Source organism: Ovis aries, chromosome 5, assembly GCF_016772045.2.
Source record: "Ovis aries strain OAR_USU_Benz2616 breed Rambouillet chromosome 5, ARS-UI_Ramb_v3.0, whole genome shotgun sequence".
NCBI lineage: Eukaryota > Metazoa > Chordata > Mammalia > Artiodactyla > Bovidae > Ovis > Ovis aries.
Window position 1 is genome coordinate 46,992,051 of NC_056058.1, and position 24,585 is coordinate 47,016,635.

General features: G+C 36.3%; 2 protein-coding genes across 3 annotated transcripts in view; both read left to right on the forward strand.

The window, feature by feature from the left end:
• Positions 1 to 2,185, forward strand: part of LOC105612521 (palladin-like) — a 42,809-nt gene extending 40,624 nt beyond the window's left edge. The window contains exon 9 of the mRNA XM_027970269.3: positions 101 to 2,185. Within this exon, the coding sequence (XP_027826070.2) occupies positions 101 to 345 (245 nt within the window). The 3' untranslated portion in view covers positions 346 to 2,185. The remainder of the gene's footprint in view (positions 1 to 100) is intronic.
• Positions 2,186 to 4,720: 2,535 nt separating this feature from the next.
• On the forward strand, positions 4,721 to 23,015 carry MYOT (myotilin). 2 transcript variants are annotated; one of them, XM_004008820.5, is made up of 10 exons: positions 4,721 to 4,812; positions 7,368 to 7,934; positions 11,943 to 12,117; positions 12,921 to 13,025; positions 15,508 to 15,557; positions 16,641 to 16,773; positions 18,025 to 18,232; positions 21,339 to 21,504; positions 22,052 to 22,185; positions 22,407 to 23,015. In XM_004008820.5, the coding sequence occupies exons 2-10, from the start codon at positions 7,579 to 7,581 to the stop codon at positions 22,577 to 22,579; spliced, it is 1,500 nt and encodes a 499-aa protein (XP_004008869.2). In that variant the 5' UTR covers positions 4,721 to 4,812; positions 7,368 to 7,578; the 3' UTR covers positions 22,580 to 23,015. The 2 variants fall into 2 exon arrangements, with proteins under 2 accessions (XP_004008869.2, XP_012033947.2); XM_012178557.4 differs by having other exon boundaries at positions 15,511 to 15,557.
• The last annotated feature ends 1,570 nt before the right edge of the window (positions 23,016 to 24,585 follow it).

Here is a 24,585-nt window from a genome sequence, read left to right on the forward strand (position 1 = left end):
AATTACTCCTCAGGATCACCCTGCTTAAATTCAGCCCTGAGCCAAGAGGAAGACTCTCACTGTTTCTATCTGAACTTTGGTGACTAATTCTATTTTTCAGAAGGAAAAGTGGAGAAATCAGAGGGTTCTCGAAAGTCACCCACAAGAAAATTCCCTCCAAAACTGGTCTCCTTTCCCTGGAGCAGTGACCACCACACAAAGGATAAAAATCCAGACAATACTCCAATAAACCTTATGCCAACTATTCCTGAAACAGCCAGTCACAATGAACATGAGATCCAGGTTCCAAAGGAGGAGTGCTGCACCATCAATGAAAATTCCTCTGAGCTACAACCACAATGGTAAGGGCAGACAGACCTAACATTCACGCATCCAACAAACATTCTTGGCTCTATATAGAGAACAGTGAACATGACAAAGCTCCTGCCCTCAGCAAGCTTGCATGGATGAATCACTTTACCTTGCATGGATGAATCATTTCTCCATCATGCATTTCACCAAGGCTGAAACAGTAAGTCATGTAAGTTGTAGAAATAGTAAGAAATAATAAGTCTTAGATATATATTTAAGGGTTTGCTACAGAGACTTGTTGGGAGAAAACAACAACACTGAAATGGCAAAAGTTTCTGAAGAATGGAGTCTTTTCCCAAATTAAAATTCAATGTCCTATCTCAATACAAATAGGTAAAACATTTTGTGATACAGATTTCTACATGGTTAGTCTTAGAATTGGAGAAGGCAATGGCCAGCCACTCCAGTACTCTTGCCTAGAAAATCCCATGGACGGAGGACCCTGGTAGGCTGCAGTCCATGGGGTCACTATGAGTCAGACACGACTGAGCAACTTCACTTTCACTTTTCACTTTCATACATTAGAGAAGGCAATGGCAACCCACTCCAGTGTTCTTGCCTAGAGAATCCCAGGGACGGAGAAGCCTGGTGGGCTGCTGTCTACAGGGTCACACAGAGTCTACTGAAGCGACTTAGCAGCAGCAGCAGTCTTAGAATACAGACACAACTGTCCTTGCATATAAAGGACAAAAGTACAAATGGAAAGATATATCAGTATGTGAATTTGCCAAGCAGGCTGTATTTTTAAAACAACACAATCCACCACCATCCCCAGCCCCCAAACACAAACATCAAACCAAAATACTGATTTTTTACAAACCTAAAAACTGATACTTAAAAGTCATTGGAGACTAACAGACCTGAAACAATGTGTGAAATACATAGTAAGAATTCAATAAATAGGAACTATTACTTCACTGCATTGTCTTTAAACCAAGGTCAATGTTATCTCCAGTAACTGTGAATTCTCGGTTGGTCTTCTGGAATCCCTTTAGCTTAATGGGATCACTAGTCTTCTGGGCAGTAGCTACCCCTATAAATAGATTCCTCACGGGATCAAGGAAGAATAGGTGTGTGGAAAAATAAATAAGACCACAATTTATTCAACAAACAGTTATTAAGCACACCGTATGTGTTTGTCAGTTTCTGTGCCTTGGTAAAATGGACAATACTCACATCCACAGTTCTTCTCCATAAGTACCTGTGTTTATCAGTGAGACTTTAGGACTTAAAAAGGCCTTGAATTTACTATTAGTATCTTTCATATAAGACTACTATCTTTTTCATTAATAAAATCATTTGTGGGGATAATTATCAGGTAAAAGTTCCATGAATGTTAGCAGATTTTTCCTGAATGTCTACCAAGAGCTACACTCTCCTAGACAAGATAAATAAGTAATAAGGAGTTCCTTCCTCAGAAAAAAACCTAGTTGAAGAGACACATTATACCACAAAATAGTCCACCATAGGAGTTCTTGTTTCATTTGAGTCTCTGCAACACTGATTTAGTAAAATAGATACTATCATTGTTTTTCACTTAATTATTAAAGTTCAGAGATAGACAGTAGAGTGAGTACTTATACTCAGGTCTCCAAAATAGATAATAAAAAGGTTAATGTGTCTAGAAAGCTGCAGAGCATTAACCAAATTAATACTATCATTTGTACTGACTCCAAATCCAGTGGAGTATCCATCATTATTTATTGAGAAGAATAAGACTGAGTCCACTGCTCCAAAGTGATTCCCTTTTGCTACATGTCTATGCAGAACTTCAAAAATCACAGTGATTAATGCATAACCTGAAAATGAATAAAACATTCTTCATTCTTTTGTCCTTTCATCTTCAATATGACATTTTCCTTCTCAGTTGATATAGCTGAGAAGGATAGAAATTAACCTCATCACACACATCTGACCTCTGAAGAAGGTCAGAAGTTTAAAGCACCATTTTTACAATCACATATATACTTCACATTTTAAAATACAAGAGATGAAATGAGTGACCGTTAAACAGCTACCCACTGATGATGAGGCAAGAAGGAATTTCCTGGACATGTAGCAGGAAATATTTCAGTAGAAAACACCTGCAACAGTAGGAAGTTACATACATCTTGTGAGATATTAGAATGATTTACTAGAGGCCCTTACTGATAATTTAGAGACAGAAATGGGAAAGTTGTCTTTAGTGGGTAGGCTGGAATATGGTTCACCCTCCAGACATCTTAATTCTTTCAGTTTTAGGATGATTTTTCTCAAATAAGCACCAAATCATTCAAACAGCCATATTTGTGAGGAAAACATAAAACACCATTTTAAAAAGCACACCAAATATTTAAAGGCAGAAGAACAGATTCATGGTAAATTACTGAATATAGACCCTTAACTTTTGAGAATGGTGTTCTAAAACATCTTATCTACTTTTCCAAAATCATCTCTTGATCCCCTAATTGTAGCAAGAACCTTAGCCTCAATGTACCGTGGAGCTACCACACTGTAATGAAAGTTTATCTTACAAAGGTCAAGGGAAAAGAAGAGGAAAAGTGTAAATGATAAAGAATAAATAAAAACTAAAATCCTTCCTCAACTACGGAACATTTAGAATCTGCTCCTGGTGAAAGTGGGAATCTAAGTTTGTCCTGAGCATCTATCGCACTTGGCTGGTAGGGCATATCTCAATCAAACTCTGTTCCTGGGAAGAATCAAGTCTCAGTCACAGGTATCACATTTAAAGTGCCTAGGACAGGGTCTTGCTCAAACTAAAGGCTGTGTGTGTCTGTTATTCTTGCACTTACATTTTAAGTCTAATTTGGATTGAAGGCTTTGCCCATATTAATGTAAACTGAAATATCAGTGAGCAGAAGTGGAGAAGTATTTTGGGTGACTGCTTATAATAAGACAGTAAGTAAGCAAATGCCTATTCATCAAGTCCAGCATGCTTTTTCTACTAAGTAATGCTCTTTCTACTAAGGTGGCAGTCATCAAACTTTCTCTGAACACCAAAGGAAGGTACACCTACATGGTCAGCTGTGAATAATTTTAAGTGGCTCATTTGTGCTCAATTATCTATTTGTTGGACCCTGATGTACACAGCAATTACATCAAGGCTGGAGTATCCATGAGGGTTGTTGTTCAGTCACTCAGTCATGTCCAACACTTTGTGACCCCACGGACTGCAGCACGCCAGGCTTCCCTGTCCATCACCATCTCCCAGAGCATGTTCAAACTCATGTCCATTGAATCAGTGACGCCAACCAACTATCTCATCCTCTGTTGTCCCCTTCTCCTACTGCCCTGTCTTTCCCAGCATCAGGGCCTTTTCTAAGACCATGAGGGAGGGGAATAAATAATTATGTTTTAAACAACAGAATCATACCAGAGCTAAAGCCACTAAATATGGATAATTCCAATTGATTAGCCTGATCCTCATGTCACCTACCCCTCTCTACCACCTCTTGTTGATCTGAAGCTTTCTTCATAATTTTATACTTCTCTGCATACACACACACACACACACACACACACACACACACACACACATGGAAACATAAAAGGCTAAGATGGTCTCCTTGGTGAAAAGAGAAAGGAAACTGTGTTACTATAAGGAGTAAGGAAGATAAAGAGAGCTAGAGGACAGGGCCCTAATTGTAAACACTGCTTGATGGGTAGTTTCTTAAGTGTTTCAACTCTTTTAGAATAAAAGTATAAAGGTATAAGGTCAATAAAAGTATAAGGTCAAGGATCTGTATGCCATACAGATTCAGAGAACTTGCTATACAGACCAAATCGTGTTTTTCCACTTCCCCACCTTCCCAGTGACATGACACCATCATTCTGCTCTTGCCTTTGCCTAGACACACTCCCTCTCTTGAAACAAACTGCTTGAATCCCACTCCACCTCTCCTTCCATTTGGCAAGAGAGGAAAAAAAGAGGTCTTCATATGAATAGCTATCTAACAGAAATCAATTTGAAGCCCATCCATCAGTGGTCTTATTTCTGGAGAAGTCTTAGTAGTCAGGTGTCAGTCTTAGAATACTATTTCCCTTTCAGTCCTTTTTTCAACAAGGAAGATCAAAGCCCCCATCACAAAAAAAAAATGAGTTTTCTCTACACCTTTTCCCATTTCTCAGTTCTTTGCTGTCCCCCCTACATGTGCTTGCTAAAGCTCCTAGTCAAAGTTCACATCTAAAATAAAGAGGCTTGCAAGAGAAGCTCATGTAATCCCACTCCTTAAATATCACTAAGACATCTGAGATATTGTTTATCGTGGACTCTTACTTTGACATGCCAGCATAGGTAGATGGACAGGCAAGCACATCAGATGTCACTGCTTGGCAGCTGATAAAAGTCAGTGGTGCTATAATACTAAGCACAGAGCCACTAGATTAGTCTGCGAAGGAAGGGGATGCCTCTTCCTTCCCTTTAGTAGTAGGTTTAACCCAGCTGGCACTCTCTGGACTCGGGTAAGTCCCTTCTTTATTCCTGCTTCAGTTTTGGGTTTTGTTTTTGTCTTTTGTCCAAATCAGAACAGTATGTAAAAGGTGATTTTCAGATAAAAAGTTCAAAAGCCACAAGATCATAATGGCATTATACAAAGATTTGAAAAGAATGAGACCTGTTCATTCCACTGAAACTATAAGGCATTAAAAAAGGTAGAAGGAAAGATAGTTGTGTGTCATTATTTTTCAATCATCAGTTTTCTTTGAAAAAGGACACCTGGCCTAACTGTAACTGTGCAATGTTCTATAGCTTCAAAATATCCTCAGTTTTCTGTTTAAGTTTGTGGTATATTAGAGATAGGGGGAAAAGTTAAGATTTTTCTAAACAGGAGAGTTAATAGAACTTTACTAATAAAATCTCTGAAATTTATTTAACATTATTTGGAATAAAATGATACTGTCATAAAACAAGGATTATAGAACTGATTGTTGAACAGTAACTACAAACACAAAGAAAAACCTTCCAGAGTTATCTGCATGAACATCTGTACAAAATTTTCTTCAGACATGAAAATGAAACATTTGAAAGAATATATTTTAATTGAATTTTTTTAAAAATAACAGTAATTGTTAACTATGTAAGCTGATATCAAAATGTACAAGACAGTTGACATTCTAAAAATACACGTAAAGTAAAACAGGGAACTTTCTGGAAAATATCTACTGGCTATTTGTTTAACAGTTTATTCCTTGCTATTTGAAATTAATCTGAATGATCTGTCAGCCCAAAAAGGAATTTAGAATCAAACACTGGATTCAATTCTGCAATGGAGTAAACCCATAGTATAAAACTACTTGCCTTCAAATAGTCTCTTTTTTTAAGAGTATCTAATTAAAGCCTCCTTTTGGATGTTTTTCTCCAGTAATTTCAAGGCTTAATAATAGTTAATTACTAAAATGCACCCTAGTTGAATGTGCTTGTGTTCATAAATTCAAAATTAAGAAATATATGACTTTTCAAGTGCCTTTTTCAATAGAATCTTTCTCTTGGCTGTTTAGTTGCATTTTTTGTTCTTTCCTAAAACTGTTTAACTCTAAACTATACATACAACCTGAAAATCAAGTTGATGGGTTTAGAAATTTTTCACTAAAAATGATACTTTATTCAAGAGAGGACATTAAATAATTATAAGACTATGATTCAATGATGACAATTTGGTAATTTTACTAGCTAAAAGTTTGATTTATCATTACCTCAGTGTTGGTTTATACTATATGAAGCAAACTAAACATATTCTGAACTAAATTACTTGATATTTTGAATAATAACAGAATCCATGTTAAAACAATTTATGGGGCTAGTCTTTTTGTGTGAAGTATATATATAGTCCTTCCCAGATTTACCATACTAATGGAAAAAATCAGGTGAAAATATGTCTTTGAGGCTGATTTTAGTGGCAAATGATCCATCAAAGGAAAAATGGGGACCTACTGTCAAAAGTCAGGAGTGCCAATGCACTGTTAAGTAAGAAAAATGGCAACCACCTTTTCCTGGAAAAGTATAGGCTAGCTTCAAAGCTGCCTTAATTCCTTCTGTACATCCTGTTTGCCACTTCACAAGAAAAAAATAATACAGGAATGAAAGCAATTTCAAAATTTAGTCTAAAATACATACTAAACACAAAAATAATTTAAAGTGAAACCAAATAATCAAGAGAACAGCAAGACCAATAACTAGATAATAAAATCAAAAAATAACAAAAACTACAAAGGGTTCTGGAATACAGTAACTTATATACATACAGAGATACTTGAAAGCAGTCACTCCTTAATTATCATCTAGTTTGGTACTATGGTCAATTGGGAATCAAAGGGAGAAAAAGAGGCAGTGAATTATAAGGTAAAACGAAATCCACTCATGGTTGACAACAGTGAAGTACAGGCGTTTGCTGTACTTTGTGAAATTGTAAAAGGATGAAGGAGCAAATATGAACAGTAATGTTCTTTAGAAAAGCAGCACACTGCTCGCCTGGATTCACCATGTGATTCATCACAGATCACCAAGGCATGAATTAATGGTGCATCAGAAGAGCTGTTCATTGGTATTGATGAGCAATGGGAAGAATTCAAACTGAATAGAAGCTAATATATTTAACTGTTAATAACTTTAAATCAGTAACTCTCTGTGGCTAATGAAACTGCAGGCTTTTGTCAAAAGCTAAATATGAAATAAAATTATCACACTGAGCAACATCACAAATTTTTTTTTCATCAACAAACACTTGGCGAACTCAAAATCAAAACTTTTCCTACATCTTGAAGCCCCCAGGTGTGCTTGAAGAATCACCCAGAGGCAAACAAACACTAATGAATTATTTTTTCTTATTCCCAAGTGGAAGTCATTTGTGCAAAGGCAACGCATAAAGGAATGGAAAGTCTATAAGCCAGAAAAGTTCCACCTTGAGATGACTTTGAAAGTACATAAGCTTTAAGAAAAAAAAGCACATAAACTCCTAAAGATCTTAAACAGTACCATTTTTATGTAAATACTGTAACTGAATCACTTTCTTCTTTTGAAGGAACAATATTCTTCAAGAGAAGGCCACTCCATCAAAGCCAGGAGCACTGTATTCCCAGGATCTCAACAAGGAGGCACAGACCAAGGTCGCTTCTGATTCACTGCAACCTTCTGTAATTCCAGGCTTGCAGACCCAGATTCAAGACCCCACCCCTTCAGGAGCAAGTCATTACAATAATAAGTTGCCTTCAACTTCCATAAACCAGCTAAGCATGTTTAACTACGAACGTCCAAAACACTTCATCCAATCCCAAAATCCATGTGGCTCCAGACTTCAGCCTCCCGGACCGGAAATCTCCAGCTACTCTAGCCAGACCAAACAGTCTTCCATTACCATCCAACCCCGCCAGTGCACAGAGCAAAGATATTCTGCCTCCTCAACAGTGAGCTCTCACATCACTATGTCCTCCTCTGCTTTCCCTGCTTCTCCTCAGCAGCTTGCTGGCTCCAACCCAAGCCAAAGGGTTACAGCTACTTATAACCAGTCTCCAGCCAGCTTCCTCAGCTCCATATTACCATCACAGCCTGATTACAGCAGCAGTAAAATCCCTTCCACGGTGGACTCCAAGTAAGTGAGCTTAAAAGAAAATATATATATATATATATATATACACACACACACACATAGAGAGAGAAAGAGAGAGACACAGTTAGATTGAACTGTGAATCCTGGGAGCTAGTAACTGGGGGAGAAGAGGGATGGGTTATGTACGTCATTCTTCAGTATCGAAAAAGTCAATGTGACCTCATGGTCTCATTCCATATTTCTCCTGGAACACCTTGAACCAGGGTACTGGCAATAAGTCATCTGATCCATTCTCCAGTGTCCAGGTTGAGTTAAACCCAAATCACCTATTACTTCATATTATACAATTACTTACCTATTATTTTCTGTCTTCAAAAAAGATTTCTAACATACCCAAGATCAGTGAACTATTTCCCCAGCTTTAAGTTCCTCATGCTGTAAATTTGATCACTCTGGTTCTAAGCTTAGCTGAGGTGAACACCTGTCTGCTCTTCTTCAGATAGGATTTCCTCTCACATAAGCAGAGGCTATTAAGTTTCTTCTCAGTTTTAGTCTTTTCTTACTATCCGTCTTCCTCTCTGATCCTGAATATCCACTTAGCTAAAAAGAAAATATGGGATTCAGACACTAAAGTATGTGAATTTTTCCAATGATCAGAAAAAACGGCTTGAATAGATAAAGGTTCGTGGCCTTAAAGTTTCAAAGATCATTAAAACCACACTTTGTTCCAACTGGTCAGACCAATCTAAATACAGGGAAGAATACCTGCAGACTTATGCAAGCATGTACTATTTCCACAGCCCTAAAACTGTCCGAGCAGAAACTGATATGAAGAAGGACACAGTGGTTGTGCTTTTTTTAAAACATGAAGTAAATACTTTGTGCTTATGCAAACTTTGGGCTATCAGTTTTCCTATTCCTCGGCTGGCTAGAACGTCAAGAGAATTAAATCAGAGGCATCTGAAAAACTGATGGAATATGTTTTGTTGGTTACAGGCTTATCAACAGATATGCTGAAATTCTTGCTAATTTCTCTCAGTTTTCTCTAGAGGCTAATTTTTCAAGAGATTCCAATTGTTAGTGGTCTAACCACAGCAAATCAACTTGCAAAGAAAATTTTTCAATATTTTTAAAAATAAAAACCAAGAAAGCCAAACACATTTGTTAGAATCCTATAGATATTAGGTAGAACCATCTGAAATGGCTGATAAAAATTTTGACCTACAAAAAGGCATTCTCACAGGTTTGGCCTAAAAATTGTAAAAGATGCCTTCAGGAATTAAGAGCCCTCTTCTCCTCTTCCATCCCAAATTCCCATTATACCCATTATCACACACTCCCATTATACCCATTATCACACACTGTAGATTTTTCTTAGTTACATTTTACCCAGATAATCTTTTTCCATCTAGCTTTCAATTATTTCTAAATTTCCTGTATAAGCATATTTAAATCTAAAATAACCTTTTCTGACTACTATATTCTTCTTAGTAAAGTCTTTAATCCTATTCCAAACTCCTGTCCAGAAAAGAAGGGCATCAAATAAATACTAGCGAGCCATGACCATGTACTTAGTTCCGTGCATAGAACTAAAGAGAGGAAAAAAGGATGAAATGGAGAGGATGAGAAATAAAGCACAGAAGGACCCCAAACTAAAGATCAAAGATCCAGCTTTAGCTGTTCCATTTTCAGCAATCATAGATAACTCTTTTAATCTTCCCACAGCCACTTGATACCCATTCAGTGTCCAGCTGTACAGGGTGGAAAGCTCTGGCCCTTTGAACATTTGTGCACAACTCCCTCATTGTGATGGGCTTAAGTTTGCCCTGTCTTCTAACGTAATTCCTTGGATTCTGACCTAGAGAAGCTTGAAAGCTTTAGTTAGCTTTTCATCAGTAAGGAACCCTTAAGCAAACGTTTCATACATTTGCTCGAACCAACAGACTGGAAATTTAGAGGAACTCTTTAAGTACTCCTTTCAAAAAGCTTGCTGTGTGACATTCAGCATGACTACCTTACCTGCTAGGTGATTCAGTATGTTGATCTATAACGAAAGTTAAGGATTTGAGTGATTAATGTTAGGGGGAGAAAACCCTATAAAGCACTGTGCAAGTATAACGTTAGTTTCTAATTATGAACAGATAGCAAGTCTTAACCCTTAAACCATATAAAATGGTAATAATGCAGGTTTTCAGTGAACAAAGTGACTGAAGTTACATAAATACATGTAAGTAACTCTCAGCCTTGGTTTTAACAGTCCTTTAGGATTTCTCAGACACATTACACTATAATATGGCAACGTGACAAAATTATTATTTAATGCTAACTCACTTTACCAAACCTTTTAAAAAATGGTAGGCTAGCTCAAAAAAAAAAAAAAAAGGCAGACTATTCTAACTTCATACATTTGAAGAAATAGTAGATCTATTCCCTATTCCAAGGGAATTTTAACACTTTGACCTGGGAATTTAATCTTAAAACAAAACCACTTTATTATTTACTTAAACACTTTGTTTGGCTATTTACTTCACCGAACAAATCAGACTTTAGCTGAGGATTGATATATGCAATCCTGAATATCTGGAATACAACAAGGGAAAACGTATATATTCAACTTTCAATAGAGTATCTTGAATACAATGAAAAATATTCATTCATTGAACTAATAGTATCGCTTCACTATTTTGAAAGCCTTGGGTTAGTAAATATAAACAATACAACAATGAGTAACATAACATCTTTTTTCCCTCAGTATATTTACAATCTAGAGATTGCTAACCAAGTCCCCAAAGTCTGCAAAAATTAAAACCCTGGCTCCACCCAGAGGAAATATATTTCCCCTTAGCTTACAAGTTCTTTAATGATCCTTGGGAATTTTTGAACACGAACATATCAGAGAACAGACCAAGGCTTCCTCATCTGGATATATGTAGAATGTTTATTATGATAATGGCAAAATATTCAGAGGGCAGTGGCCCATTTTCCCATATAATATAATATCTATTATACTAAATGGGTATAAGCTAGCACCTGCAGTGCCCTAAGTAAATAAACTAGGTAAAATATGAATAAATTTTGTTAAAAGCATGAGCTATCTAACAGATCTAAAAATACAGGACTCCCTAAACACCACCCCTGCCCTCTATCAGAATCAGCAGGGAAACTCTGAGGGGTGCAAGGATGTCTTAGAATAAAATTTAGGATTGGAATTTGAAATAAGGATTTAAACCAAGCTCCTCAAATGCCATTCAAACTTTTTTCCAGACCCCCTTTTTTCTCAGTTTACATTTCTTTCTCCTTCCTCCTCTAATCATCTCTTTCTCTAAAAATCACTTTAGCAACATTAAAGAAACTATTACTTTAGAAGTTGTTATATAGTGCCATACTTGGATTATCTAGAATATGAAATTAATAGGAAGTAGAAATTAAAGCCAGAGATTATATAAACTGTAAATTCAATTCAAAGCAAGAGAATTTTCATTGAACACCAGTAGTCATGCTGGTAAATGTTTAACAATCAGCTCTGGAGGAAGGTGGTAATTGTGGTACTAACCAATTTCCCTAGTGTATATACTCTCACCAATCAATTTCAGACTTTCAACATGAGATCACAGTGAGTTGGGAAGAGACACTAAAAATCATTCTCTTAAGCCCATATGAGTCAGCTCCAGTACACTAATGCTTACTATCCACCCATAAATCAAACTTAGGAAATTCAACTGGAATATTGGAAGAGCCCTCATGTTGCCACTACTTTCACTTCTTTGGGGAAGATCTTCAGGGAAAAACATTCTTCTTATGTCTAATCTAAATTGCTCCTCCTGCTACTTAATTTTCATTTGCAAAGACAAAGAGGAAAGAAAAAACAGCTGGTAACCATTCCTATAAAATTCTTCTTGACTGTTATAAGGCAATTGGTATTTTAATAACACCAGCAATACTAAGTGGTAAATTCAACCTACCTAAAGGTGACTGACAAAAAGATGCCAATTCTATTTTACCACTTCTTAAAGATCTTATTTTTTAAAAATCTTTTTTTTATTTTTAAAGCTACCAACAACCCTCAGTAGGCCAACCTGTAAATGTTAAGTCATCCCAAAATGCAAATGCTAAACTCACACCAAGGACTCCTGACCACGAAATACAAGGATCAAAAGAAGCTCTTATTCAAGATTTGGAGAGAAAGCTAAAATGCAAGGACAGCCTTCTTCACAACGGAAACCAAGTAAGCAAGATGCCTATTTTGTATAAAAAGACAATAGAACTATAAAATCTAATCTCAGTAAGAGAGTTGTTTCTGTCTCACAGAGCTATGTCCATATAATCAGCAAGGGATAGGATTATCTAAAAGGAGGGAATATTTGGATCCTATACTATATTTCTCTGCATGAAACCCCTTTTAGGAGTTCAGTAGTAAAAGAATGAAGCAAATGGAAAAAAAAAATCTGAATGACTTAATTCAAATTTTGTTTTAAGCGTTGCCCTTCCATAAAAATGTCTGATGACCAAATAACTAATGGGAAATACTGTCAACCGGACTTCTTCATGTACTTTGGTATATACAGTTGATGCAAAACAGTTACAATTCTTATTTTGCACATTGTATTATTAGTCACTGATATCTGAAACAGTACTGTTATGTGCCTTTAATCCACTATTGGATTGGCCAAAAAAATTGTTCGGGCTTTTTGAAAGGAAAAAAACACGAGTTTGAGTAAACTCAGGAAGATAGTGAAGGACAGAGAAGCCTGGTGTGCTGCAGTTCATGGGATCGCAAAGCATCAGACATGACTTAGCAACTGAACAACAACAAAGCTTGTCTTTCCTAGGAAAAAAAAGAAAACAGAGATGAATATTTACAGATGAAGGAAGTGGAAATGCTTTGAATGAAAGAAAATGTTTTCTTAAAAATACAGTGTCTATCATTCAATAGGCATAATTATGTTTCTTTGTGGTGGTTTTAATAAAGTCATTAAACAACTTTTATTAAATCTCATTACTATCTCCTTTATGATTCTTTCTTTAAAGCGGCTAACATATGAGGAGAAGATGGCTCGCAGATTGCTAGGACCACAGAATGCAGCTGCTGTGTTTCAAGGTCAAAATGACAGTGAGGCACAAGATTCAGCACAGGTAAATTAAACTAATCTTTATCTAACTGGAGCACTTTTCTTTCATGTGATTTTTAGATGTATGCTTTTCTAAATATTTATAACTAGCATTTAAAGCAAAAGTCAATTACTTCAATGCTGCATTAGATATAAAAAGGGGCAGGCCATGACTGGTTGAATACGTACACAAAATTTTTTAACTTTACCCTATTTTCTGGTGATTCTAATATCTGCATATGAAATATTACAAAGTCAAAACACCAGAAGGCTAATGGTGTCACTTTTCATCTAGACATTTAGAGGTCAGTTAGACCCAGGACTCTCCCTACAACATCTACATGGACAGAAAATTTATGAGTTGTAAATCTTTAACAGGATGGAAGTTAAAACTCTAAAGAAAGTAATTGCAACCTTTTCTCATAAGCTGTTTATCATTTCAAAGTTTTAAAATAAACTCGTGTACTAATGAAACATCTAATTCCTTTGACATGTTCCATGTATTTTGAAATGCTTATTAAAAACAAAACAGACAACAAAAACCTTATGAATAATGGCTCCAGGATTAACAAAAGCATCCTTTCCAAGAAGGGATTAACTTTATGGAGAACATAAAGTAAATATTCCAACTCAGGGATCAAACCCCAGATCTCCCACATTGCAGGTAGACTATTCACGCAGGAGATCCAGGTTCAATCCCTAGATCGGGACGATCCCCTGGAGAAGGGAATGGCTACCCGTTCTAGTATTCTTGCCTGGAGAATTCCATGGACAGAGGAGCCTGGTGGGTTACAGTCCATGGGGTCACAAAGAGTCAGACAGTACTGGGTAACTAATACTTTCACTTTTTCACCAAATGTGACTAGATCTACTAAAAAGGATACAGTGGGGTCTATCTAGCACAGTAAGTAACTAGAACCTGAAAAGAGAACTTAAATCTCTCCTAGCTACTGAACAGTTCACATGCTCATTTATTCAACTAATTTATATGAACCATCTACTGTGTGTTGGGCTCTGGAGTTGGAATAGGAGATTAAAGCAAGAATAAGATATAAATATATCTCTATAAGAGGAAATAACTCAAAGTAACATCATATTGATGATGGTTTATCTTACAAATTCAGTGTATGATTTCAAGGGCAAGGATGTATTGTTTTTCTCATTAGTTCTTCAAAAACTTTAAAATGAAGATGATAGTACCAAGAAAAGAGATAGCAGCAAAATACATTATGAAATCAGAAAAGAAAAATCTTACATTTCAAATAGTCTACTTAAATAACAAAATGTCATCAAACTATTGGGTTGGCCAGAAAGTTCAGTTGGGTTTTCCCTAAGAAGTTATGAAAAAACCTGAATGAACTTTTTGGCCGATGCAAGACATATAAGCAAAAACATCATACCTATGAATACAAATCTATATATATATATTCAAACCACTATAGGAAAAAGTAAAAAACTTAATTTGGATACTATGATTTTAAGTGGATTTTTTTACTAAAAAATTTATTGATTGCTCTTTTTTATATTTTATTTATTCCTAATTGGAGGAGAATTCCTTTATAATATTGTGTTGCTTTCTGCCATACTGATTGTTCTTTTGACATTTTGCTTAGAGAAACTCAAAGCCTCACCAACAATTATTGCAGTTATAAGAATTTTGTTTTAGAATGACAAAATACAAACAAAATTAAAGTTCATCCCAAAATAAATTATCTGTATTTATTTGCTATGTTGCTAGATAGATGTTTTTCATATGTCCAGGTAAGGACTATATTTTCTACTTCTTTGTATCTCTCACTATATCAAGTACAATGAAATATGAGAAAGAGGCACACAATATCTTACCAATTAATTATAATATTCATCAATTCCTGATTTCATCCTCAAATATGAATAACTTGCTAGTGCTCAGATATAAATCCTGAAAGATGGTTGCTTAAATTAAATACATCATTATTAAGCAGGAAGTAATATTGTTTTCCAAAGGCTATTCATAGCTTCCAGAGTATCCATCAGGATTTTGCGCCCTGAGCCAAAAGGAAAAGTATTTTCCAGTCTAATACGTGTTTATTGCTGTTGGTGCCACATATGAGTAATAAGCATAATGCCCTGTTATCTACTGCCAGTACGAGTGACTTCATGACTATTACTGTTTTACCAAAGGACAATCTGTACTATGTGCTCCCATTTCAAATACACCAGGGGGATTCATCATCCTTTGACATAAAAACAGTCATTTGAAAAATGAACCACCATCAATCCAAAGTTTAGTTAATTTTCATAAACCATATCTACTGAATAGTCTTAATTCTATAGACTTCTTGCTAGAATACTAGAAGGTTAGTATACCATATTTTAAATGCTTAACAGCTAAATATATAGAACTATCTATGACAATACAAACACAACCACAACAGAAATGTTCCTTTCAACTACAACTACTAAATTCTGCTTAATTTCAAGCTAACAGTGGCATGTTAACATTATCACTTTGTTTTAATTTCAAGCAGCACAATATAGAACATGCGCGACTGCAAGTTCCTACATCACAAGTAAGGTAAAAAAAATGTTTTTAATTTTAAAGAAGTGTGTATTTTGCTATCTAAAATGTGTTCATATTTTTTTAATGTAATATTTACAAAATCCTGAAGTTTCTTACAAACCTTTTATAGAAAACAGTGTCACCAGAGGGGATAGTGGGTTGGCGGGTGGATAAATTAGGAATTTAGGATAACATACACACACTTCTAGGTACAAAATAGATAAACAAAAATGACCTATTGTACAGCACAGGGAACTATATTCAATGTCTTGTAATAACCTATAATGGAAAAGAATCTGAAAAAGATATATCTGTATATAGCTGAATCACTTTGCTATACACCTGAAGCTAACACACTATAAATTAACTATGCTTCGGTGGTAAAGAAACTGCCCACAGTGCGAGAAACCCAAGTTCGACCCCTGGGTTGGGAAGATCCCCTGGAGAAGGGAATGGCAATCCATTCCAGTACTCCTGCCTGGAGAATCCCATGGACAGAGGAGACAGGCGAGCTACAGTTCATGGGGTCACAGAGTCAGACACGACTGAGCGACTAACACACACACAGAAAAGTATGGCTATAAAAAAGAAAATAATGTTTATACTGCTTTGGAACCAATAGAGAAAAACAATGTGAATTTTCTAACGTCCAAGATGACAATAAAAATTTTTATCTGTTATTTATCACAACTGTCTCAGAGGAAATTTTTTAAATGTCTTGGTCAAATAAGCCAGGACCATGTTTCCATACCAAACTTTCTCATAATGAAAACCCAATCCTAATTTTACAGTCTTTGCATGTTACTAGAATCGTCCATGCATTTTAATAGATTAGTTTCTTCATCAATTCATGGCACTGAAAAAAAGAAACAAAGACGTATCATTTGTACCAGATGTTTCTAAATTGCTACCATTTCTAATAGTCATCAAATATGCCACAGATAAATACAGCTCTGCAGCCTCTCTCCATTGTTACTACACTATCAGATCAAACAACATAGCCTCTGGGGTTTCAAATGTGATGGCTAAATTATATTTGCATGAAAGGAAGAGTAATGACAATTCTTCTGCATAGTGATTATTAAAATGTTTTTGTAGAAGCAGATCATCTTCAAGGGGAGACATGAGTGATCAGGATGCAATCCAGGAGAAATTTTACCCACCTCGTTTCATTCAAGTGCCAGAGAACATGTCAATTGAAGAAGGAAGATTCTGCAGAATGGACTTCAAAGTAAGAAAAAAGTTCAAAAATATTGGAGAAAAATTAAATGGGATACTAGGTTTTAAAAAATGTCTCCTCCTCTTCATAGCTCTCTACACAGCCTGACAAGTAGTATGTATGTATGTGTGTGTGTTAGTCACTCAACCGTGTTTGACTCTTTGCCACCCCATGGGCTGTAACCCACCAGGTTCCTCTGTCCATGGAATTCTCCAGGCAAGAATACTAGAGTGGGTAGCCATTCCCTTCTCCACAGGATCTTCCTGACCCAGGGATCGAACCTGAGTCTCCAGCATTGCAGGCAGATTTTTTACTGTCTGAACCACCAAGGAAGCCCAAGTAGTATGTATAGTGGATAAGAACACTATACATAAGTTTACCTGGGTTAGAATCCTGGCCCTGCCATTTTCCAGCTGTGTAACCTGAGACAATTTAATATCACTACCCTTTTGTTTTCCCTGTAAAATGGGAATAAAAATTGTACCAATGTCATAAAGCTATTTGAAGATAAACTGAGTAAATAGGTATAAGGTACTTACAATAGTGCCAAACACCTAATACCCTATATAAGTGAAGCTTTCATAACAACAGGATTTCCTAAGTAAAATGCCTCTTCAAGAAATTCAAGCTGCCCTGCCCTCTCTTGGCCTAGAAGAATTCTTCAGGCTAAAATAACTTATTAGAAAGGCCTACATTTTTATTATCATCATTTTGGAGAACTTTTTCATCATAAAATATTTTACCAGATTCCTTATGAGTGAAATTCAGTGTACAGATTTGACTGTTAAGGCATATATGAAAACACTTAACAAAATGTCATTCATACACCAGAACTATAGCTCAAGAACACTCTGTTTTGGAAAGGTCATGAATTAGATTAGCAAGATTCATATACATGTGTCTCTAGGACTTCATTTGCATTTGCCATTAGCCAGAAAATCCATGACTTCCATATTGCTTGTGGAAACCAATATAACATAAATTATTGTCCTTAATATAGTAATTAAGAGATCTTAAGGAGCCTGAGGCTGTATATGAAAGAGCTAGATGTGGTTTGAGATAGTCTGAAAATACTATATTAATTTCAAGGATTATTATCTTTACTATTTTGTTAAAAATTATTGAAAGAAAATATCTTTTAAGATCGTACTCTGCATTTTTAATCACAAACCCACTCAGATACTGAATTGTTAAAATTCATAAATGGACAAAGGGGTTCCAGTGATCTGTAACTTAAAATTCTATCATCTTGTTCCTTTCTAGGTGAGTGGACTACCAGCTCCTGATGTGTCATGGTATCTAAATGGACGACCAGTTCAATCAGATGATTTTCACAAAATGATAGTGTCTGAGAAGGGTTTTCATTCACTCATCTTTGAAGTGGTCAGAGCTTCAGATGCAGGGGCTTATGCATGTGTTGCCAAGAACAGAGCAGGAGAAGCCACCTTTACTGTGCAGCTGGACGTCCTGGGTAAGCTTTCAAAGAGATACCAGAGAGCTCCTTAAAAACATGTCAAATCAAAAAAGAAACTGTTGAAAAAGACTTTACATTTAAGGTTAATGTCTATACTATAGACTCTAGTAGAACATCAATTTTTATGTAAAAGCCATAGTGGGCAGAGGTTGAGGGAAACTCAAAGAAACTAGAACAGATCTACCCCTAAAGTTTTTCTGGAAGAGAAATAAGGTAACATTTCAGACAGACCAAAGAAGGTAGTGTACTCTAGTTACATTTTTAGATGTACAGTATTTGTAGATTAAACATTAAAGTGAAAACGTTTAATCTAATCATATTTCTGGTCTATAGTCTAAAATAATCAATCTGATTCACATTTTCACAGGTTGTTACAATCACACATAGTTTAAAATTGAAGAGTAAATGTTAACTTTTAGCCTTAGGCTATGCACTTTTCATGCAAAGATGGGCTCGATAAAGGACAGAAATGGTATGGACCTAACAGAAGCAGAGATATTAAGAAGAGATGGCAAGAATACACAGAACTGTACAAAAAAGATCTTCATGACCCGGATAATCACAATGATGTGATCACTCACCTAGAGCCAGACATCCTGGAATGTGAAGTCAAGTGGGCCTTAGGAAGCATCACTACAAACAAAGCTAGTGGAGGTGATGGAATTCCTATTGAGCTATTTCAAATCCTGAAAGATGATGCTGTGAAAGTGCTGCACTCAATATGCCAGCACATTTGGAAAAGTCAGCAGTGGCCACAGGACTGGAAAAGGTCAGTTTTCATTCCAATCCCAAAGAAAGGCAATGCCAAAGAACGCTCAAACTACCGCACAACTGCACTCATCTCACATGCTAGTAAAGTAATGCTCAAAATTCTCCAAGCCAGGCTTTAGCAATACATGAACCGTGAACTTCCTGATGTTCAAGCTGGTTTTAGAAAAGGCAGAGCAACCAGAGATCAAATTGCCAACATCCGCTGGATCATGGAAAAAGCAAGAGAGTTCCAGAAAAACATCTACTTCTGCTTTATTGACTATGCCAAAGCCTTTGACTGTGTGGATCACAATAAACTGTGGAAAATTCTGAAATAGTTGGGAATACCAGACCACCTGACCTGCCTCTTGAGAAATCTGTATGCAGGTCAGGAAGCAACAGTTAGAACTGGACATGGAACAACAGGCTGGTTCCAAATAAGAAAAGGAGTACGTCAAGGCTGTATATTGTCACCCTGCTTATTTAACTTATATGCAGAGTACATCATGAGAAATGCTGGACTGGAAGAAACACAAGCTGGATTCAAGATTTCCGGGAGAAATATCAATAACCTCAGATATGCAGATGACACCACCCTTATGGCAGAAAGTGAAGAGGAACTAAAAGCCTCTTGATGAAAGTGAAAGAGAGTGAAAAAGTTGGCTTTAAGCTCAATATTCAGAAAACGAAGATCATGGCATCTGGTCCCATCACTTCATGGCAAATAGATGGAGAAACAGTGGAAACAGTGTCAGACTTTATTTTGGGGGGCTCCAAAATCACTGCAGATGGTGACTGCAGCCATGAAATTAAAAGATGCTTACTCCTCGGAAGAAAAATTATGACCAACCTAGATAGCATATTCAAAAGCAGAGACATCACTTTGCCGACTAAGGTCCGTCCAGTCAAGGCTGTGGTTTTTCCAGTAGTCATGTATGGATGTGAGAGTTGGACTGTGAAGAAAGCTGAGCACCGAAGAATTAATGCTTTTGAACTGTGGTGTTGGAGAAGACTCTTGAGAGTCCCTTGGAATGCAAGGAGATCCAACCAGTCCATTCTGAAGGAGATCAACCCTGGGATTTCTTTGGAAGGAATGATGCTAAAGCTGAAGCTCCAGTACTTTGGCCACCTCATGCGAAGAGTTGACTCACTGGAAAAGACTCTGATGCTGGGAGGGATTGGGGGCAGGAGAAGAAGGGGACGACCAAGGATGAGATGGCTGGATGGCATCACTGACTCGATGGACGTGAATCTGAGTGAACTCCAGGAGTTGGTGATGGACAGGGAGGCCTGGCGTGCTGCGATTCATGGGGTCGCAAAGAGTCAGACACGACTGAGCAACTGAACTGAACTGAATACACTTTTTACAAGAAACTAGTCTTTAATTAAAATATTACAATTTAACTGCTTTAAATATATCAATTTGTAATGACTTAAGATATACTGCATCAGAGATATTTTGCTGTAATTCACTGTTTATTATATAAAAGCTTGATCAAGTTAAAGGATGGGCAATCCTGAATTTGTATTCTATCCAGATGAATGAAAAAGCTGTAAGATTATTATATGATATAATAAAGGACCTCAGACTAAGGGAAAAACTAGTGATCTAGAAATTTTAAACACACACATACCACACACAGAATTCAAGGGATTATGCTTAGGGCAAAACCTTTCTATGCCAGTAGCTCCAAAAATACTATAATGTTAGAGCTGAAAAAGACTTCAGCTGGCATTCATCCAATCTCCTCATTTCTCCTTCAGAAAAGCTAGGGTTATAGTATTATAGTACCAATTATTCTTCCCTCAGATATTTGAAGAAAAGTAAAGACATAATAATTACTGGCATTTGTATATTATTTTATAATTTACAAAGTGCTTCTTCATTCATAACCGCAACTGATCCTCACATAATTTTGTTCAGTGTGGGCAGAGCAGTCACTATTACTTGGGTATCACTTTATAATAAATAAAATTTAGTCTCAGAAAAACTAAACAAAATTTTCCCCAATGTGCATGGCTGGTAGGGAAAACAGAATCTGGACCCAAGTTGTTGGTTCTCTTTCCACCACTCAGTCTGTCTCCCTATAGGTAAGATGATGACAACATAACTTAAATTATTCAAATGAAATGTGATTATAAAGTCAATTCATCATTACATTACTGTTTTAGAATTATAAATAGTATACAACAGTACTGCATATTATTTTAACTAAAGCTGAAACATAAACCTTCTATTCCTGTTGTTAGTACTTTCTAAAACTTTTATATCAGCATACAGACTTCATAATACTTTGGTTTTACTTAATATTTTTATAATATTTCAAATACATGAATTTTTATTAATATGTAGCAAAAGAACACAGAAGAGCACCAATGTTCATCTACAAACCACAGAGTAAAAAAGTTTTTGAAGGAGAATCAGTGAAGCTAGAATGCCAAATCTCAGCCATACCTCCACCAAAGCTTTTTTGGAAAAGAAATAATGAAATGGTACAATTCAACACTGATCGAATAAGGTAGGATAAGTATTTTGTATAGTTACTATACACTAACTATAGTATACTTGGGTGAATCCAGTTATCCTTTGAAATGCATTATAAGTGGCATGCATTTGTGACTTCAATTTGTCTAATTTTAAATATATATATAAATGAAACTAACAACCATACTGTAAATCAACTATACTTCAATTTTTAAAAATATATAGAAATATATTTAAATATATTTTAAAATATATAGAAAATATATAGAAATATATAGAAATATAAGCCTCACTAAACTAGATTCCACTAATCAGAAATTCAGCAGGTAAAGTAGGCTAGGATTTACCTGTTTACTAACAATAAAAGAAGATGACTCAAGGAAATAGATGATACAAACAAGGTTAGGGGGATGTTTAATTCAAGAAAAGCAGTAGTTATGCAACGACTGGCTACAGACTCAGAATTTCCAAAGTCTTTTTTTCTTCTTACTAGTCTGATTCTGTAGGTCACAGACATCATAAGTAAAATCTCACAGAAAAACTAATTCCTTTACTTGCAACTTGTAATTATCTCTTTCCAGTTTATATCATGATAACTCTGGAAGAGTTACTTTATTGATAAAAGATGTAAACAAGAAAGATGCTGGATGGTATACTGTGTCTGCAGTTAATGAAGCTGGAGTGACCACATGTAACACAAGATTAGATGTTACAGGTATGTCACACTCTTATAAAGTGCTATGTCAAGTGTTACAGAGAACTTAACTGAGATTTAGTTAAGAAACACAAATTCCAGCATAGTATAAAATCTGAGGGATTCTTCTCATACATAGTCAGTTTTCTATTTTTTCTTTTCCTGTCTCATAACGAAAACCTAGTGCAACCCATGTGTTTAGAACAACTTTTCTAAATTAACTTTTATTTGATCTATTTCAGCCCGTCCAAACCAAACTCTTCCAGCTCCTAAACAGTTACGTGTCCGACCAACTTTCAGCAAATATTTAGCACTTAACGGGAAAGGTCTGAATGTGAAACAAGCTTTTAACCCTGAAGGAGAGTTTCAGCGGCTGGCAGCTCAATCTGGACTCTATGAAAGTGAAGAACTTTAACCACTCTACCAACACTGGAAAACACAACAACTACACTATCAATAATATATTCAATTAAATTTTTGAAATAAATCCATAGCTGTATTAACAGATTATGGCTTTAATTAGGTAACACAACTAATATATATTTATAATACATTTATCCTTTGATTCCTGCACATTCTATTTACCTCTCTGGTTTGTGAAGCCTACAGAAAATCTGGATTTGTAATTGTAGAAGATCTTTAACAAATGTGAGATTTTAACATTTAAGTCATACACACACCTATGGGTTATAAATTAATATCAACATTTTAAACACATCTAATGCTTAATAAGATTTACTGATACTGCTTTCTAAATAGTTTTATCTGTTTTTTCTGATGGGAATACTAACATGGTATAGATTATCTGAGTGTTCCTTAGTTTTACAGAATAAAATTTAAAATATTTAAAACAGACTGTCTCCTCTTCACAAAAGTCTGGATCTTTAAGATAAAACTTCTGGTTTATGACCCTCAGCAAAACCTATGAATAAGCTCCAGAAGGGCAACAATACTATATCCTAGAACAGTTTATCTTGGTGAAGCTCACGGCTCAGTTTATTCCTCCTGATACAAAGCTAGACTTTTTATGTTTGCACCTCAAAGGCAACCACAATAACTTAAAGCATGATATTATCTCTCCTGAAATTGTGGTTTTGTTTTAACCAAATAGGTTTCTAATTTTTCAAGATCACTGAGCTCAATGGATTAAAAATAGTCTGCAGTCCTCTGCCTAATTCTTATAGTTCATGTAAATTGGAATACTTATATGGGAGAGGGGTTTCCTCCTCCATTTCCAGTTCAGATAACCTATTACTTTAGGAAGCATAATTTTGCCGGCCTCTGAGAGTCCCAGTACAGGAAAGGGCAAATCCTGTATAAAGGTTAGGCTAGTAGCCGTCTTTTTCTCAGGTCTCTATTCTACTGGCTGCTGGCCTGCTGCTGCTGCTGCTACTCCTCTTATCATTGATACAGTCATTGACCCCTGCTGCTGTGTGGCCTAGTTTTCCTTTTTACCTGACATGAAACAGCATTTATCAACAGTATTCTATATCTCTTTCAGAGGAATAACAAAAAGTGGCTTTACTTTTTACTTTCAAAACAGCTTGACGGGTTTCTCAGCTGGCTAATCTGGGGCTTTTCAGTTTATCCCTTTTTATTTTCGTTTTCACCAACATGAGAATCCCCTCCAGTCTCACATTCTGGCAAGCTAGTGGATGCCTTAATTTACAGTCAAATTTGGTTTTTTCTATCTACAGCTAGTTTACAAATTTCATCTTTGCAAAGCTTCTGTGTCAGATATGAGTCTGGGCTCCCAAGAACTACTGTTTCGGCCTATCCTTTTACATCATCACTGCTAAACAGATTTTTTCCCCCCAATATATGTATTTCAACATTCTCTTCAGCCATATTGGGTGGAAAGCGGGGTGGAAGCTATTTCTAGCAACAGCTCTCAATTAGTAATAATCTGTTTCTTAAAGCTGCAGCGGCGGAGTGGGGTCTCCGTTACAATTTCGGGCATCGGCGTTGAGCAATCCTTGCCTCAATGCGACTTTGGTAATTTATTCTCCTCAGTCTCTTCAAGTCAATACAAGGACAAAACACCTACCTTTCAGGAAGGGGCAGTATGAAGACCAAACAAGCCAACAGATATTAAAGAGTCAAGAAAAAGTAGCCCATTATAATTAGTTACTACGATTCTTATGATTATGCCCAGGCCTAACGCCAGGTTTGCCCTAGAAATCGACAACACGCAGGAGACAAACGCCGCCATGCGTACACCGGTCTCGTGCTTCACGCCAAGCCATTCCACGCAGCCCTCAGTGCGCACGCGCTTTCGCATCTTCAAGCCCGCATGCGCCCGTTGTCAGAGGACTCTCAGGCACGCAAGCTAGGGGCGCACGTGCACGAGAGTATCGCGCAGGCTCTGAAGCCCTAGGAAGGCGAAACGGGCGTCGTGGTCCAAGTCGGCAATGGCTGAGG